Source organism: Melopsittacus undulatus (genome assembly GCF_012275295.1).
Source record: "Melopsittacus undulatus isolate bMelUnd1 chromosome W unlocalized genomic scaffold, bMelUnd1.mat.Z SUPER_W_unloc_1, whole genome shotgun sequence".
Lineage (NCBI taxonomy): Eukaryota > Metazoa > Chordata > Aves > Psittaciformes > Psittaculidae > Melopsittacus > Melopsittacus undulatus.
In genome coordinates this window covers 2,899,213-2,919,177 of record NW_022993942.1, presented here as the reverse complement: position 1 = coordinate 2,919,177, position 19,965 = coordinate 2,899,213, and the positions used below count along the sequence as shown (strand labels likewise).

Genomic DNA, 19,965 nt, shown 5'->3' with positions numbered 1-19,965 from the left:
ACATCTCTTTCCTGCTCCTTACAGAACAGGGTCCTATGGCCCTATGGCCCAGGATGTTGCACCGAGTTGTCCCTCTCTCGTATTGCCAGGACAACGGCACACCTCCTCTAATTTTTCCAGATTCCGCATTTGTTCAGGAGTGAAATTCCAAAGCACTGGAGAGGCCAACAGGCTTAAGTGCTTGACCATACGATCCTACATACCCTGCCACTCATGACTCTCCAGCCTTCCTGGAAGATCTCTTGGTAATATTCTTAAATAGTCCTTTAACCTTACACAAGACCTGAGCTGGATCTCGCTTAGCTGTGAGATCGGACAAATCGGTCATTCTCAGAGTGGTCACGCCATAGGCAAAACATAGAGAACATATGCAGCAACAAGCTGGTTCACAGCAAAAGGAGCAGGCTGCTTTCAAGGGCATTGAAAGGATACTCAAAATCTTTAACTTTTGCAGAATCTGCTCCTACTGTAAATGGCCTGACGGGGGAGCTGAGGGTGTGAGGGAATATCTCCTTCATACGTTTACCCCCCCCGAGGAAAGACTTGTTAAAAATTCCCATTATATGCCTCCCATAGCATAGAGGTGATAACCACGCTGAGGACACATAACAGCCCAGTTTCATGATCAATGAGCCTATTGTATTAAAAGTCAGTACCATGAAGTACAGTGAAACAAGAACCTTAGCCCAGGCCCCAAAGCTGATAAACATTAAAACAGCAAATACTGGCTGCAAGTAAGGCATGACAGGCTGACACTCTGAGGTCAAGAGCAATAACTCTGAGAGCAAATAAATCAACATTGCAATGAGAGACTATAAATCCAAAAAAAATAATGCTTATCACAAATACTATTAGATACACTGTTCAGAACTGTCGCTATCTCATACCTTTGACTACCCCGTTGGGCGTCCCAAAGGACTGTCATGGTTTGAGCCCTGCTGGTAACTCAGAACTACACAGCCACTCACTCACTACCCCCTTCTTCCTCCCTCTGCTCTTGGAGGTATGGGGAGGAAAACTGAAAGAATGTAACTCCCACATAAAAAAAGAGATAAAAGGTATAATACAAAACTACTACTGCTACCATCAATAATAATAATGGCGCTCACCACCCACTGACCGATACCCAGCCTGACCCAAGCAGCGATATAGCCCTTCCGAGTAAGTCCACCCAGTTTACATACTGGGCATGATGTGCTGTGGTATGGAATACCCCTTTGGCTAGTTTGGGTCAGGTGTCCTGTCTCTACTTCCTCCCGGCTTCCCTTCCTCCCTGGCAGAGCATGAGACTCAGAAAGTCCTTGGTCAGAGTAAACATTACTTAGCAGCAACTGAAAACATCGCTGTTATCAGTGTTGTTCCCAGGCTGAAAGTCAAAAACACAGCACTGCACGAGCTACTAAGGAGATATATGACTTCTACTGCTGAACCCAGAACACCTATCATGCACCATGTTCTGAGAAAATCAAATGGTACACTGGGCTGTAAAAAACTACACTAAGAACAATGGCAATGGCTTGTGGGACATTCAAACATTTAGATAAACATTTACCAAAAGCCACCTGGTTGATCAACACCAGAGGATCTGCCAACAGGGCTGGCCCAGCCCAGTCAGAACTTTCACATACTGTAGAAGGGTATAAAGTTCCTTTGGTGCACATAAATAATTTGCTGGGGAAGACAGTCTGTGTTATTCCTGCTTCAGGTAAAGGCAAGCCCAGTCATGGGACTGCTTTTGCTAGGGGATCTGGATATACTTGGTCGGTTATGTGGGAAGATGGGGAAGTGTGGTGTGTATCTTAAGGGGATTTAATTTAGGGGAAAACAGCCAATGAACTCAATTATATCCTGTTTCCTGCTATAGAGCACTTCTATACCCCATCAGCTAGATGCCCAACTTCATATGATGCTATAGTCATCAGCAGAGAATAAAGTCATGGAAAAGCCAGCAGCAGTGGAACTGTCCTCAGGTCACCATCAACTGACCCTGACTTCCCTCCGATTATCATCCTAACAAAGAATGGACTTTGATTAAAAACAGACAAGCTCAGCAATGACCAGACGAGTTCCACGGTGTCGTCAGCAGGCAACAATCCAACACTACACACAATCTCTCGTGCTCTGAAGGACTTAGAAGAGATGGAGCCTGACATCATGGACTAGATGAATTGAGCAACTTTATAGGGATGGGCCATGGACTAAGGAATGATATCTCAGTCTTTGTGTGTGTGAGTGTGTGTATGTATATATATATATATATATATGAGACAAAAAAAATGGGATCTGAGCATGACGCAAATGGTATGGCATAAGGGGTGGATACTGTCTTGGGTTCATCTGTAGCAGTTATTTTTCTCCTTTTAAGTAGCTGGTGCAGTGATGTGTTTTCAACTTTAGTCAGGGAACAGTGCTGATAACACACCAGTGGTTTAGTTGTTGCTAAGTAATGCTTACTCTTATAAAGGACTTTTCAGTCTCATGTTCTGTCAGTGAGGAGGGGCACGGGAAGCTAGGAGGAAACAGAGACAGGACACCTGACCAAAACTAGCCAAAGGCGTATTCCATACCACAGCACATCATGGCAAGTATATAAACAGGCAGGAGTTACCTGAAAGGCCCAGACCGCTACTCGGGTTGGGCTGGTTATTGGTCAGTTGGTGGTGAAGAATTATATTGTGCATCACCTGTGCTTATTGTTTTGTTTTCCTTTTCCCCTTTTAGCTTTATATTCTCTCCCCTAGTTTTTCTCTTATCATTATTATTATTGCTGGTAGTAGCAGTAGTTTTGTGTTATACCTTTGTTACTGAACTGTTCTCATCTCAGCCAGTGGGATTTACAGTCTTTTAATTCTCCTCCCCATCCCTTCAGGATCAGGGTAGGAAGAAGAGGGGGAGTGAGCGAGCAGCTGCGTAATTCTGAGTTACCAGCTGGGCTTAAATCACAACATATTGTTACAACATTAACCAAAAATTTCAGGAATAATTGCAGTGGTGGCTGAAATGTCTATGGATAACCCAAGCATGAAGTGAGAATGCCAGATGTAATGTGTACAAACAAATTAAACACATTCAGTTTTGGATAACTAAAAAGAGATGGTAGTCAAAAGTTCTTTTTTCTAACTGTATCACAGTACCCAAGTGCCTCCCAAATAATCATTAACCCACCCTTATATTTCCACTTAGGAATTACTGGTAGTAAAGAGATCTGATAAAGAGGATGTCATGGTTTAAGCCCAGTCAGCCATGCAGCCACTCACTCACTCCCCCCCTCTTCCTCCCCCCTCTCCTGGAAGGTTGGGGAGGAGAATCGAAAGAATGTAACTCCCATGGGTTGAGGTAAGAACAGTCCAGTAACTAAGGTATAACTCAAAACAACTACTGCTACCAACAATAATAATAATGGTAAGGGAAATAACAAGGAAAGAGAATACAACTGATCACCACCTGGCAATCGATACCCAGCCCAACCCGAGCAGTGATCTCACCCTTCCATGTAACTGCCCCCAGTTTATAAACTGGGCGTGATGTGCTGTGGGTATGGAATACCTCTTTGGCTACCTTGGGTCAGGTGTCCTGTCTCTGCTACCACCCAGCTTCCGCTCCTCCCTGGCAGAGCATGAGACTCAACAAGTCCTTGGTCAGAGTAAATATTACTGAGCAGCAACTAAAAACATCGGTGTTACCAGAGTTGTTCTCGGGCTGAGAGTCAAAAACACAGCACTGCAACAGTTACTAAGAAGGAGAAAAAATGACTGCTACTGCTGAACCCAGGACAGTATCCACCCCTTATTCCATACCGTTCAAGTCATGCTCAGATCTCACATTTTTTCAATATACCATCACTCTTGACTCATATATATACATATATATACACATCCACAGAGAAAGAGAGAGAGATCATTCCTTAGTGCAGTTACCAGTCCCTATAAAGCTGCTGAGTCCATCCGGTCCATGATGTCACTGAAGTTGCTGGTCTCCTCATTAATGTTTTTTGACACACATCTGCTTTTGTTGAAGCTGGGACACTGCACATTTGCTGATCCAAAGAGATCCCATTTACAGTTATCCCACCCTGCATTTTACATTTTTTTGATTTCTGAACTCATTTGTTGTCTTGTTTTGCTTGGTGTTGGATTTCAGTCCAACTTCCTGGTTCAACAGAAATACTAGCTCACAGTTTCTCTTGGGAAATTAGATCTTTCTAAAAATACCCTTTTGATCTGAGCAGGAGGTCAATTTGGGAAGTAGTGATGGTTATTTTGCTTAAGAGAAAAAGTTGATGGAAGAGTACTGTTTGTTGTACACAGAGGAACAGCTCTTATAAATGTGAGCAAGTCTGTACTCATAATTGCAAATATTTTTCCACCAGCACTTTGTTCAATAGTATTTTCTTTAAACTCTGTCTTAGACTGTGTTGTGCTTTAAGCCCAGCAGGTAACTCAGAACCACACAGCCACTCGTTCACTCCCCACCCTTCTTTCTCCCTCGCCCTCCTGGAGGGATGGGGACGATAATCAAAAGAATGTAACTCCCATGGGTTGAGATAAGAACAGTCCAGTAACTAAGGTAGAATACAAAACCACTACTACTACCACCAATAATAATAATGATAAGGGAAATAGCAAGGGGAGAGAATGCAATTGCTCACCACGCACCAACAGATACCTGTCAACACAGTCCCATTACTGATCTTGTCCCACAGCACCTGTCCTATACGTTCCCATTCAGAAACTTCAAACACTGCCTGCACAGTGGGCAGAAAACCACGGTCTCGGGACCATTTTAACAGCCTTTGTAAGGCAGCACTGTCGTATTCTAGTCCTCTCTTAGAGAAAAATGTTGGAGGAGCTCCATTACTGCCTGTTCATCTTTGGATAGCGAGTGCCCCATCTCCTCCCTGGCCGCTCACCTGATCAGGGCGAGATCCCAACTTTGCAGCTAGCTGACTTCTGCAGCGCCGGGGCAGCACCAATTTCGGCCGGCTCCTACCCCCTCGTTCCTGATCGGATTTCAAACCCTCTGCGAAGGTTACCGATCTGAGGGTCCCTGTTCGGGCGCCACTTGTCGACGCAGTAGTCACAGACAACACAGAGATGATCAATGTGATCAAGCGATTGCCAAAGTTTATTCAAATACAGTGCTCCTTTTATACCCTTACACCCTTAGGTTTCTTATGTAACAGCCTTGGATACTGAGCTCTAATTGGTTAGTCTAGAGGTTACTACCATTTACAAAGCTAATGTTTATAACTTGTTATAATTGCGATTAAATACCTTACTCTAAAAATACAGTGGGAAACTACAACCTTGGCAGAGATCATTTTCTGCACGTTTTCAGTGGAAAATTACAGAGGCCTAACAAGACAATTGACCTTGCTTATGCCTGCCAAAAATCTTCTTACTTTACAGTAATAAGGCTCAGGGTATTGAGATCGCTCACTACGTGGCCTTGGCTCTTTAAGAATTCCCACAGATACCCAGCCCGACCCAAGCAAGCCATCTGGGCCTTCCGGGTAACTCTTCCCAGTTTATATACTGGGTGTGATGTGCTGTGGTATGGAATACTCCTTTGGCTAGTTTGGGTCAGGTGTCCTGTCTTTCCTTTCTCCTGGCTTCTTTTCCCCCACCTCTCTGGCAGAGCATAAGACTCAGAAAGTCCTTGATGGGAGTAAACATTACTTAGCAACAACTAAAAACATCAGTGTGTTATCAGCATTGTTCTTAGACTAAAGTCAAAAACACAGCACTGCACCAGCAACTAAGAAGGAGAAAAATGACTGCTACAGCTGAATCCAGGAGACATTGCCACAGCTCATTTGGACTTCTTTGCTTGTTGTCCAGCCATAGATAAATTGACTTTTTTTTTTCAGATGGCAGGAGTAGCTGAAGTTATCAAGGCTAAGCCCATCATTTGCCTCTTCTGTACTAGTACAGCTGGGTTTTTGACCACTTTTACTTGGAGAGATGGAAAAATAGAATTTTTGGACGGAGGTTAATTTTATATCATATATGTTCTTTGTTTTTCTTCTCCATGCAGCCATATAATAAATTCCTTTCCAAAAAATGGGAAAAAAAGATTTTATAGAAAAGTGCATAAGCAGGGTCTAGATATCTTCAAATAACGCTGCCACCAAATGTGTAACTAGTTTCAGACTATGATTACACAGTAGCCTGAGTTTAATCTGACTGTGATCATTATCAAGATAATCATAGAATCATAGAATAGTTAGGATTGGAAAGAACCTTAAGATCATCTAGTTCCATTTCTGCCCCTTCCCTTTCATTGGCTCTGGCTCTTGTTGTACTCTGTGCTAACCAGTTCCCATTTGATAAATTGGCAGAAAACTAAGCTAACAGCAATAAAAAGTGAATAGTTTCAGCTTATCTTATTTAAGTAGTTTGGCCTAGAGCCCACTGAGCACTGGAGGAGGAACTTATAACAAGGCAGAGGAAATAAACTTGAGATCACCTGCTCTTCATTTGCTTTCTTTTTAGTACCTTTCTTATCTTCTCATATTTTAGATAATCTGCTAGAAACATGGTTTCCTCTGTAGCAGCCAGCAACTCATCAGTAATTCAGACTCTTTATTATTATAATGTGGCTTAGATCAAGAGTAAAAGAGAAGGGGTAAAGAGAAATGATGTATCTTTGGAAGAATTCAGCTTCTCTGCCTTGCAGAGTTGAAAATACTGCATTTGCAGGTTTTTGTTTGTTTGTTTGTTTTTCATGTACTTAATACTAGACATACTTATTGGCAGATATCTTTAAATGTTACTGCGTTTTGGAATCTAATGCATGATTATCAAGTTAGGCATCTAATAATCCTGAACTGTGTTATACATTTAGCAACAGTACTGCATGATTCTTATTTGCTGTGTGTGTCCTATTGATGCTTGTGTTGGTACACAGCAGTGGATGGCAAGGGATGACATATACAGGAATGGGAGGAGAGCAACCACTTAAGCTATTTAGTTAGTATCCTTAAGTACCTCTAATGTCATATTAAAACCCATAAATTTTGAATTGCTTTTGTTTACCTTATGGATTTTGAATCTATTCAGTTCACATTTTCAAGCTTTTTTCTTGAATTGTAAGGCTTTTAGGATTAAAAGGATTAAGATTAAAAATATTTTTAAGATTCAAAACTATTTCTGTTTATAAAATAGATATTTTAATGTAATTGTAAGAGTTAAAGCTTTAAGAAAAGCATTAGCCATTACAAGGGTAGCTTTATAAGTTAAATACTTGAGTAGCACTAAGGTGGCATGAATGCAGAAGTATATTTCAAAGTCCCTCATTTTTTACTATGGAATTAAAGTGTAGAAGTTAAATACAAGTAGTTTTCTGTATTTAATAATAATAATAATGAAATAATTTAGCTTTTCATCAAGACCTATGGCTAGTATCCCAAAATACTCAAATATAGAGTATATGTTTGAAATACCTGAGGGTATAGTTTGTTTAAATATCAAATGAAAGCCTTCTCCCGGTACTTGCTGGCACAGATTATATTTGAATACGGAGCTTCCAAAGGCAGTTTCAGGGCTAGTTCAGTGAATCACTGCTTATTGAAGACAGTCATTTTAGGGGTAAGAAAAACCCCTCTTTCTCACATAGTGGAAGGGCAGTTGGGTTAATAATATTCAGCAAATTACACCAAGAAACATCTTTCAGAATTTGCAGGACCATATTTTGGGCCAGCGCTCAAGGGAGATCTGATACTTTGAGTCTTTTCTCATTCAGTATATTCCAACCATTAAAATAGTCAAGGAAGATAATGTTCTTGCAGACCTGGTGTCGTGGTTTAAAACCAAACTGCACAGCTTGTCAACTCACTCCCCCCCTCGCTCCCCCAACTCCCGGAGAGTTAGGAAGGAGAATCCAAAGAATGTAGCCCCCACGGGTTGAGATAAGCACAGTTTAATAGCTAAGGCACAACACAAATCACTACTACCGTTACTACTACAAATAATAATTACAAAGCCAACAAGTGAAGAGAATACAATATCTCACCAGCCACCGACCCATAACTCACCCCACCCTGCCCAACTGAGCACCGATCGATACCTCCTCCATCCTCCCCAGAGCTCCAGCCCTTCCGTCTCTCTCCCGGTTACCTCCTGGGTATGACATGCTATGGTATGGAATACCTCTTTGGCTAGCCTTGGTCAGGAGTCCTGTCTCTCCTTCCTCCCGGCTTCCCCTCCTCCCTGGCAGAGCATGAGCTCAGAAAAAGGCCTTGGACAAACCAAACATTTGAGCAGTAACTCAAAACATATGTGCTATCAGCAACTGTTCCCAGCCTGAAAGACAAAACACAGCACTGCACCAGCTACCAAGAAGGAGAAAAATGACTGCTACTGCTCAAAAAAGGACATTATCCACCCCTTATTCCATACCATTCATGTCATGCCCAGATCCCGCATTTTCAATATACCATCACTGCTAAGTCCACCCCTCGATCATGAGACATCTCTGTGTTGCATCTCTGGAATGATGGCCTGAAGTATCTGGGCCCACCAGGCTCAAAATCATTCACCGCCCCATTCAGCAGTTCTACAGCTTGCTGCTGGGGACTCCATACAGCTGCCTTCCACCTCCAATGCTTCCAAAGCACTGGAGGGGCCCAGTGGACCAGACACTCACCCATACTATCCCACATGCCCTGCCACTCATGACTGTCTAGCCCTGGGGACAGTCTCCTGGTGCCCCTATATCCTTGTCTAACCCTAGACAAGACCCAAACCTGACTCTGCTTAACTTTTGGGATCAGACAAAACGGTTGTGGGTAGAACACACTTTGTGTGTGTGCCACCATGCTGATCCCTATCACAATCAGCAGGCAGGTCCCAAGGGCACCGAAAAGCCATTCAAAACTGTCAGAACTCTCAGCTGCTGCTGCTGCACTTGTCACTGGGGCTGATGTAGCTGCCGTGCTTGCCAGCTCTCCCACCACCAGCTTCCCTTCTCCCGAGTCCGGATCTTCCGCCTCTGCCTTGCTGGGAAGTGCTGTGTGGTCTCCTGCATCCTCCTGGGGCTCGGCGGGTGACTTCCGGGGGACACTCTCGGCCGTCGCAGGGTTCGGAACGGCTGTGGGACTCGGCTTCCCCGCTGCCTGCTCCCGCTGCTCGGGTACTGCCTCTCTCCGCTCTTCCACCGCCTCCTCCCGGTGCTCTGCTACAGCCACTTGGTTCCCCGGGCCGCTCTCCCTGGCAGCTTCAGCTGCCGGCGGCTCCTGGGGCCGCTCCTTCAAGACTTCACGTAACCTCACACAGACGGAGGCGAGGACAAGGGCAAGGACGGTGAAGAGCATCGGGACGGCCTGGTACAAGTCCAAGTCCACGGCCACGTCCACCCCCCCTGCTGCCGGAGCCCCCCTGTATTACAAGTCATTGCCGTAAAGTACAGTGAAACAAAAACTTTAGCCCAAAGCCCATGACTGATAAACACAAAGACAGCTAATCCATACTCAAAGTACCTGGCAAAATCCTGAAACTGTGAGATCCAGAGAAAAAACTCTGAAGGCCAATAAATCAGCATTGTGACAAGTGACTATAAATCTGCTCAGATCTGTTGTTATCTCAACCCCTTGTGCCCCACGTTGGGCGCCAAAAAGAACTGTCGTGGTTTAAACCAAGTCTGCACAGCTTGTTCACTCACTCCCCCCCTTGCTCCCCCAACTGTCGGAGAGTTAGGAAGGAGAATCCAAAGAATGTAGCCCCCACGGGTTGAGATAAGCACAGTTTAATAGCTAAGGCACAACACAAATCACTACTGCCATTACTACTACAAATAATAATGATAAAGCCAACAACAAGTGAAGAGAATACAACATCTCACCAGCCACCGACCCATAACTCACCCCACCCTGCCCGACTGAGCACCGATCGATACCTCCTCCATCCTCCCCAGAGCTCCAGCCCTTCCGTCTCTCTCCCGGTTACATCCTGGGTATGACGTGCTATGGTATGGAATACCTCTTTGGCTAGACTGGGTCAGGCGTCTTGTCTCTCCTTCCTCCTAGCCTCCCCTCCTCCCTGGCAGAGCATGAGCTCAGAAAAAGGCCTTGGACAAACCAAACATTTGAGCAGTAACTCAAAACATATGTGCTATCAGCAACTGTTCCCAGCCTGAAAGACAAAACACAGCACTGCACCAGCTACCAAGAAGGAGAAAAATGACTGCTACTGCTCAAACCAGGACACCTGGAAAGTCCCAAAACAACCACAGTTAAAACTGATTTTGTGTAATGTGTCAGGGACAAGAGATAATGATCTGTGGTGAAACACACAAAGATAGAAAAGTACTGTTTGTCCACCTTGGCTCCTCCCCGGAGAGTCCAGCTTTGGTTCCTCTCTAGAAAGTTCTGCTTTAGAACTCCCGGGAAAAATCCTGACCCTTGGAGAACTTTCTAAATATTGCTGGCCACTTCTTCCGACATAGACTGTCCCCTGTGTCAGAATGAATGTGCATTTTTGTTAGTATAAAAGCCTGAGCCTCATGTGATGCGGGGAAGCAGAAATTCATACATACACAGGTCAACATTGCCTCCTAGGGGACTCCCACTAAAGTTGAGCCTGCCACCTCATACTGCGATGATGATTCTTTGAGCTGGTTTCCTGATCGTCATTACATGGTCCTTGGGGTTGGTAAGATAGATAACCAAACATCAGAGTTATCCTTTACTTTATCTGTTAGTATCTCAATATTTTCCTATATTAATGAACTAGTTGTGAGTTCTCTATTTCTCTCACCCAGAATCCTTGAGCTCTGGAACACGTAGAGAAAAGCTAATTGCTAAAGTATTTTTTAAATGTATTTTGGTTATGAGGCATGGCATTTTTTTCTAATTAAATTGATCTTTCATATGGTATAATTTGAGCATTTTAACACTGTTTTTATGTTAAGGTTTTGTATAAAACATAATTTAAAAATCTGGTGTGAGACCTGGAAACAAAAAGAACTGTTGTTGTTTATGTGCAGTCAGTAACCCATGCAGCATGCTCACTCCCTCCCTCCCCCCCCCGCCCCCTCTCCCGCTCCCACAGGGACAGGGAGGAGAATTGAAAGAATGTAACTCACACGGGTTAAGACAAGAACAGATCAGTAACTAAGGTATAACACAAACCCACTAATGCAACCACCAATAATAATAATGATAAGGGAAATAACGAAGAGTATACAATACCACCCGTCGATACCCAGCCTGACTGAGCAGTGAACTAACCCTTCCAGGTAACTCTCAGGTATATCCTAGGCATGACGTGCTATGGTATGGAATGCCTCTTTGGCTAGTTTGGGACAGGTGTCCTGTCTCGGCTTCCTCCCAGCTTCCCCTCCTCCCTGGCAGAGCATGAGACTCAGAAAGTCCGTGGTAAGACTAAACATTTGAGCAGTAACTAAAAACATCGGTGTTATCAGCGCCGTTCCCAGGCCGAAAGTCAAAAACACAGCACTGCACCAGCTACGAAGAAGGAGAAAAAATGACTGCTACTGCTGAACCCAGGACACTCCTCACAGTGCTGATTTATTGGCTCTCAAAGTTGTTGCTCTTGATCTTGCAGTTTCAGCATGTCGTAGTTTACTTACAGCCGGTATTTGCTGTGTTAGTGTTTATCGGCTGGGGGCCTTGGGCTAAGGTTCTTGTTTCAATGTACTTTATGGTAATGACTTGTAATTCAATAGAATCATTAATCATGAAACTGATCTGGCTTGTGTTCCCAGTGTGGTCACAACCTCTATACTTTGGAAGGTATATAATAGAAGTGTTTAGCAATTACACATCTTTTTTCCCCTCCTTGGGTGGTCAACCTGTGAAGGAGACATTCCCTTACCTTCTCAGCCCCCTCAGCAGACCGTTTACAGCATCATTTGAGAGTTCTGAAGGGTTTGGATGGCCTTTAGGTACCCTTGAGACCTGCCTGCTGATTGTGATGGGGATCACCATGTTGGCATGCATACAGAGTGTGTTTTACCCACAACCATTTTGTCTGATCTCAAAAGTTAAGCAGAGTTGGGTTCGGGTCTTGTCTAGGGTTAGATGATGATGTTTTGACAAAGACAAAAAAAAAAGAAAGCTCTTGCCATGTCGTACCTTGCAAACAGAAATTATCAGTAGCAAGGACTTAGAAACTTGCTAAACTGCTAAGTATCAGCTTAGAAATTGCTTGGAGAAATCAGAGGGTCACAGACCATAATGGAAGTCAGACATCTGAAGTTGGAATCGATCTAAGAGGATGTCTAGAGAGGACATAGTTTTATAATAGTTTTCTATGTTGTTTATAATCTCCAGAAATCAAAGAATAGAAATCAGATAGTCTTAGACAAACAATACAGATTTCCAGAACCTTTTTTGAGTTAAACATTTTTGAGGAGCTGGGTTTATTTCTGCATAGCAGCCCTAGTACATAGCTCAGAATAAGAGAAAGAGGTAGTTTCTAGCAGCCTACTTACATGACAACTTCTACAATACTTTAGATCCTATACCCCAAAAAAACACTCTGAATAATCCAGATACAGTATCCAAGTCCTTGAAATCAGCTTGCAATCAGGCACCAATGTGAGTCGGCCAGGTTAGAAGCTAGGAGGAGAAGGATAGGAGCAATTCAATCTCAACTGGCAGGAGAGCCACACAGTTCATACTCCATGTACTGGCAAAAGTTTCAAGGATAATTTGTCAATTGACACAGAAGCTCAGCAAAATTTGGACTAGGGGAGCAACAAAAGGAAGCAAAAATCTCCAGAAGCCTTTGGAATTTGCCACACACCTTTATCTTTCCTTGAAGCACTGTATGAGGAGAGTAAGGAGCTAGCTTTTAGATAGAAGGAAGCTGTTCACCATAACCCGTTCAGGCACGTAGCTCTGAATAAAATGTTTCACTAAAGGTGACCACAGTTTGATTCACTAAACTATAAAAGCTTAAAAAAATGTTATATATATTTATATATTTTTTTAAGGGGACAATAGACAATACAAATTAAATTCTTATATTTAGGAGAAAATACTCCTTTGGTCAATTAAAGATAAGCAGGGAATGTACATTTGTACATCATGAATCTGAAGGGATCAGTGTATTATTTAGAAGGTTCAAATTATTCTAAAATTGATCTTGTGTGAAAGCCAAAGCTATCACAGTTTAGCTTCTAATGAAATCTTCTTTTGGCCTGTTCCTGCAGGATTTCTTACAGGTGCATGGAGAGAACAGAATTCTTTACTGAATGTAAGACAAGGAGGGAGACTGAAAGGAAGGCAATGTAATAAGACAGAACAAACTCCAGGAAGCTCCCTCAGTCTGAAACTAATTCAATCAGAAAATGGGAGTACCTCCTACATATCTGAAGTAGTAAGTCAACTTTAGAATATAAACAAGATCCATTTCTGTTCCTAGCTCTGCTAATTCCTTAGCACTAATCTTAGCACATGAAAAGAGAGAAGTCAGATAAAAGCTATCCAAAATGCGAAACAAAAAGGCCTTTGGAAACACCTGGTATTTAGACAAATGTCTGAGCCAAAACTGTTAATTGTTCAAAACAGTTCAGAACAGTCATATAATAGGGATAATTACTTTTACTCCTATTTGTAGTCATATTTAGCAGAAACAAAATCAGTCTAACTATATCTGTACTAAAAAACACAGTACTATTACTGAGTTATCCAAAATAAATCAAGCATATTACCCTAGTTCTCTACCTTGGCTGATATATATCACCCTTATGATGATTTTGCTACTTCTCCATTTAAGGTAACAGAAGAATCATGCTAATGAATCAGATTCTACTTCTAGAACACAATATTCTTATTAAAACTGCATACAATTTAGCATGATTACAAACACATCTTTGCAGTTGCAGGGGACAACCAGCCTTTCTGTAAAAAGTTTAGACACATATTTGTCACCAAACCACACTTAATGGTATTACTACAAGCTCTTGGTCCAAACTTTAAGCAAGGCTACAGTTGTTTATCAAGATATTTCTTCATGCCCTACTCTTTTTCCTGTTTTTCTTTGGATTATACAGAGGAGAAAAACAGTATAAAGGCAGTGAACAGTTTAAGGGAGAGACCTATACTTTGCATTTAACTTATTTTTTCTAAAAGTATTCTTTCATTATCTGTTGAAAGTTAACACTTGAAAATACAAATAAGGTCATTTTACCTGTGGCAAAATAAACTGGACTCAGACCTTCTAATTTAGGAATTTGCATCACCTTGTCCAAGTTACACAGTTCACTGAAAATATCATCATGTAGCATATCTAGTTATTCCTACCAGGTTCTGAAACAATAATTTCTCTTATTCTGTGCATAGACATGTACCTCTCCTCCTACGGTAAGCAGTGCAGGCGAATCAAGCTTCCTTTTCTTCCGAGGACCAATAGCTGCCAATGCAGTGAGATTGGCATCCCTGTACCTCATCTGCGCAAGTTCTTGTTGCTGCATCTATTAGAGAGAGGAAAAACCTCTGGTTAGTTTTTATTATAAGGTAAAAGTGACACAGGAGCAATCCCTAAGAGTACTTTGCTGTTCTGAGAAATATCATTTGAGCAGCTCAAGCATGCAATCTTGCAGTAGAGTAATAATGAAGACACAGAAGTTCTTTTAACTTTCCTCAGGATTTCTGCTTCCAATAACTGAACCTTTTTTGGAAAACTCCATCCTTATTATTGAAAACTGTGTTAGCCAGTAAGTGCTATATAGCAACCTCACATCTCCATATGACATGAAGAATGTAAACACCAATTCAAATCTTCAAAAATATCCCAAACATTATTTCAACTCAGATTTATCTTGCATATTTCAAATATACTTCATACTTGCTTTAAAAAAACCCATTATATTTAAATTAATAAAACACTTCTATCTAAAAGTTAGAAGAAATTAATGCTGACACAAACCCCCTACAAACTGAATTTACATCTGGTTTCTGGGATTAGGCTTTAGGTAACAACACATTTTACTAGACTGAAGCTAAGAAAACAACCTGCCAGCACATTATGCAACAATATACCAAACTACAGAAAATAAGATTAAATAGCCTGACCACCCAATGCTGAAGAAGTAGGACTGCATATTCATTGTAAGTATAATCCTTTCAGAGAGTTAATTATAACAGACATATTCCCATGAACAATCTTAATGTAATAAATATTTTGATCAGCAGTACTACACAAGAATAACTGATTAGGTAATGCAGCATATTATTTTAATTAGATAACAGCATTCATAGCTCCATAGCTCTTAGTAATAAGTTTTAGTAATTTCAAAACTTTGGGTTTGCACAATCCTTCAGTAAATTCAGAGGTGTTTGTTTTCTAATCCCATTGATATCATACTTGTTCCCACTTCAACAGAAACACACAGAACACTACCTCAAGAAATTCAGCAGTGGTAATAAAAACATTGCATGATACAAACACAATTCTTCATTAAAATAAAGTGTTTCAGCCATTACTTACATGTGAACTGAATATACACAAGCAGGGCCTGAACTACCTTGGCCAATGTTAAAAGGAAAGGAAGTTTAAATAAAAAAGTACCAATGTATGGTATCTTTTGTCCAGTCACTTCTGCCTAGAAAAAGTAGGTTCATTTCACGCATCCCATTTAGTGCATTTTTTTAGTTTTATTCACTTAGCAATGCAACATATTTTCACATCTTTCAGAAAAAGCAAATTCAGTACATTTAGAGTTTGAAACCCCATTTTTCACATTTTTATGCTATATATTTTTCAACTTCAGTTATCATAAATTCAACACTATCATGCAGTTGATATATGAGTATTTTATCCAAAGTCACCACTTTCATTTAGTACATAACAGGAAATATGGGTCAGCCAATGGAGCCAAAGGAGCTGGGCTCTTTTCTACTGACACTGGGTGAATACCACCAAGACACTTCAATACACTTCCCTGTGCCTCTCACCCTGCTTCACACAGCTTCTTTATTATTTAGGCTATAAGCCCTCAAGACATGGATCCTCCTCAATGTGCCTTACTTAAAATCTAGCCCCAGTGGGACTAATAAACACAAATACAAATAACTAATATGCTTTCAGGTACAAAAACTCCAGACAAAAACACAATGCATTTTCTGACATTGGTTTTACAAGACACACCTTGGTATATTAGAAAAGAACAACCTTCTTATGTAAGCTTTAAGGAATGTTAGTAAAAAAAAAATCAAATACATCAATATAAAATATATTTTGCATCATCCATATGACCACAGTATCCTGGTGTTTTATATAATAAGGGCTGAAGTAGTGAAATACTCGATAAATATTATAGTACACAAATTCTCATCAATCTTTTAAAAAATCTTTATTGCTGGTGATTCCTCCCCCCCCCAGCTCATCTGAAGGAAGTGGATGATAAAATTACATTTAAAAATAATCAAAATAATTAGGAGCCTGACACTGATTACAAACAGAGGCCTTCATCTTGCAGTGGTTACTGTACTTCAGCTGGCTTAAGGGAACATCTTTGCACACCCACTATTAACTATTAATTTGCTTATAATCATAGAATCATAGAATAGTTAGGGTTAGAAAGGACCTTAAACACCTTTGAAGTTTATGGATACATACTAGTGAGACACTTGACAAGATTCCTGGATGTTATTTAACATCCTGGATCAGACTAACCACCATTGTTGGCTTCTTCATACCCTTATTCCAACTTTCTCTTATTTCCATCTCCAACTCACATATTTATGTTTATTTAGAACTGTCATGGTTTAAGCCCAGCCAGTAACTCAGAACCAGGAAGAAACATGACTCAGAAAGTCCTTGGTCAGAGTAAACATTACTTAGCAAAAACTAAAAACATCTGTGTGTTATCAGCATTATTCCCAGGCTGAAAGTCAAAAAACACAGCACTGCACCAGCTATTAAGAAGGAGAAAAATGACTGCTACTGCTGAACCAAGGACAATACCCTACATGAGATTACTTGTACCAGTCTCTTTCCTACTCATCACTTGATGCTTCATAAAAAATATTACCCACAATTGTAATCTTTGATTAAAAAAAAAAAAAGCGGTATCTCAGCTCTGGTGAAAAGAAGGGGACACTACAGGCTTCATAAAGATATTTAAACATGCAACATGGCTGCTAACATCTGATTCAACAGGAGCTTTTAAAAATTAATGCCATGGAGATAGGAGCTATTTTTAATAGTCATTAAACCTGATATGGTTATTGCAGGAAAATTGCAAAAAGTTTAGGAATAGCCAAGCAGTTTTGTGGGAGTACTATAAATAGTGTAGACTTAATAACTCTGCTATGGTATCAACAGAGATTATTTTTAAGATGTACCTCTTGCACCACCACATGTCAAATGCATGACCCTGACCACTGGAGGCTCTTCCCCCAGTATACCTGTCGTGGTTTAAGTCCAGATGGCAACCCAGAACCACACAGAAGCTTGCTCACACCCCCTTTCCTCCACACACTCCTACAGGGATGGGGAGGAAAATCGAAAGAATGTAACTCCCACGGGCTGAGATAAGAACAGTCCAGTAACTTAGGTATAACCCAAAACCACCAATAATAATAATAATGATAAGGGAAATAACAAGGAAAGAGAATACAGCTGATCACCACCTGCAAACCAATACCCAGCCTGAAACGAGCAGCGATCTAGCCCTTCTGGGAAACTGCTCCCAGTTCAACATCCTTGGCATGACGTGCTGTGGTATGGAATAACTCTTTGGCTAGTTTGGGTCAGGTGTCCTGTCTCTGCTTCCTCCTAGCTTCCCCTCCTCCCTGGCAGAGCATGAAACACAGAAAGTCCGTATGATGGCCTGTGGCTTTGCATCTTCATTCGCCAGCTCCTTCAGGACCCACGGATGGATTTCATCAGGGCCCATCAGGTTCTTAAGATGGTCTCGAACCAGATCCTCTTGTACAGTGGGCCTAAGGTCTAGATTTTCACAGTCCCTGTGTCCGCCTTCCAAGACTCAGGTGGTGCAGTCAGAGCCTTTGCCCGTGAAGACCGAGGCAAAGAAGCCATTCAGAACCTCAGCCTTCTCCAAATCCTGTGTAGCCAGTTCTCCTGAAAGCTTCCGGAGGGGGACTACGTTGTCCCTTGTCTGTTTTTCAGTTGCTATATACCTAGAAAAATCCCTTCCTGCTTTCTTTCACATCCCTAGCCAAGTTTAGCTCTAACTGGGCCTTAGCTTTCCTAACTTGGTCCCTAACTTCCTAAACAACATCCCTGTATTCATCCCAGGCCACCTGTCCTTGCTTCCACCTTTTATAAGCCTCTTTTTTCTTGTGAATTTTTCTCAGCAGCTCCTTATCCATCCAAGGGGGTCTCCTGGCCCTCCTGCTGCACTTCCTTCTAGTTGGGATGCAACACTCCTGAGCTTGTAGCAGGTGATCCTTGAATATTAACCAAGAGTCTTGGGCCCCCCTGCCTGCTTCGGCTATATCCCATGGAACCTTGCTAAGCAGGTTCCTGAAGAGGCCAAAGTCTGCTCTCTTGAAGTCCAGGGCAGTGAGCTTACTGCACGCTCTTCTCACTGTCTTGAGGACCTCGAATTCGACCATCTCATGATCACTGCGTCCAAGACTTCCCTGGAGAGTCACATTTCCAACGAGCCCTTCCCTGTTGGTGAGCACGAGGTCAAGCAGGGCACCTCTCCTCATTGGCTCCTTTATTGCTTGCAGAAGGAAGTTGTGTTCCACACAATCGAGAAACCTCCTGGATTGCTTGTGCCGGGCTGTACCGTTGCTCCAGCAGATGTCAGGGTGGTTGAAGTCCCCCATGAGAACAAGGGCCTGCGAGTGTGAGGCTTTTCCTATTTGTCTGTAGAGTTCTTCATCCACAGGTTCCTCTTGATCAGGCGGTCTGTAACAGATCCCCACAGTAATGTGTCCCATCACCGATTTCCCCTTAACCCTGACCCACAATCTATCTGATGCTCACCTTCTTCTACCCTTTAAAAGTAATGGGGATAGGTCTGGGGGTTCACTTGCAAAATGGAAGTTCCATTGGGGATGCAAAACACCATTGAAATTTAAATAATCTACATCTTTTCAATTTTACATTTAACTATAGCAAAACCACTAGTGCTCATTTCTCCTGCGGATCAAGGAGACAACATACCACAGTGTGGGGACAAAATATTTCAAGCAGGTTTTCATAACCTGACAAGCATTAAATTAGGGAATATTGTGAGTACAATACAGTAGTCATCCCCTTCTACAGATCACATTATTTACATCTTATAAAGATGTGAATTATTGCATTCTCACTCCACAAGGAAAATCTCACTGTTTTATTAATTTCAAATAAAAAGTAGAAGGCAGATGAGAAGAATTACTTCACAGGCTGCAGCTTTCTCAGGGCACACGCTGCCTGAAGGGCCTGTGTGTGCAAGTCCCTCTAATTAACAAGGTGAATCATGTAGCAGTTCCCTAATTAGTGACCATGACAAGCCAATGGAAACAAGCAGATAGACATGGCGTACAGATATGGTCAAGAAAAAGCACACCATTAAAAAAAAATCTTTCACATAAATAACATACAAAAAGAGAACTAGCATAATACCTAATTACCCTTTTCATAGAATCACAGAATGGTTAGGGTTGGAAAGGACCTTAAGATCATCTAGTTCCAACCCCCCTGTCATGGGCAGAGACACCTCACCTTAGACCATGTCACCCAATGATCTGTCTAACCTGGCCCTGAGCCAGGGATGGAGCATTTATCACGTTTTTATTCCTCATTTATTGAAAACATAAATAATGACATAATATATCAAGGTTTCCAACTGCAAGTCACACCACCCCTCCAAAATCAAAGAGTAGTTATCACACATGAATAAGCATCTGCTTAAGGGGTATTATTTGTTTTCTCCCATTTTCTGCTTTAAAGAACTGCAGTTACATTAAGCTTAGCACTTTCAGAATCCCGTAATTCCTTTCAGAATTATATTTTCTTGAAATCCTTTTTCACCAAC

At 41.7% G+C, this 19,965-nt stretch overlaps 1 protein-coding gene across 1 annotated transcript in view; it reads right to left on the bottom strand.

The window, feature by feature from the left end:
- Positions 1-19,965, bottom strand: part of LOC117438186 (transcription initiation factor TFIID subunit 4-like) — a 274,292-nt gene that overhangs the window by 73,636 nt on the left and 180,691 nt on the right. Inside the window, exon 14 of the mRNA XM_034073658.1 lies at positions 14,317-14,439. Coding sequence (XP_033929549.1) covers positions 14,317-14,439 — 123 coding nt within the window. The remainder of the gene's footprint in view (positions 1-14,316; positions 14,440-19,965) is intronic.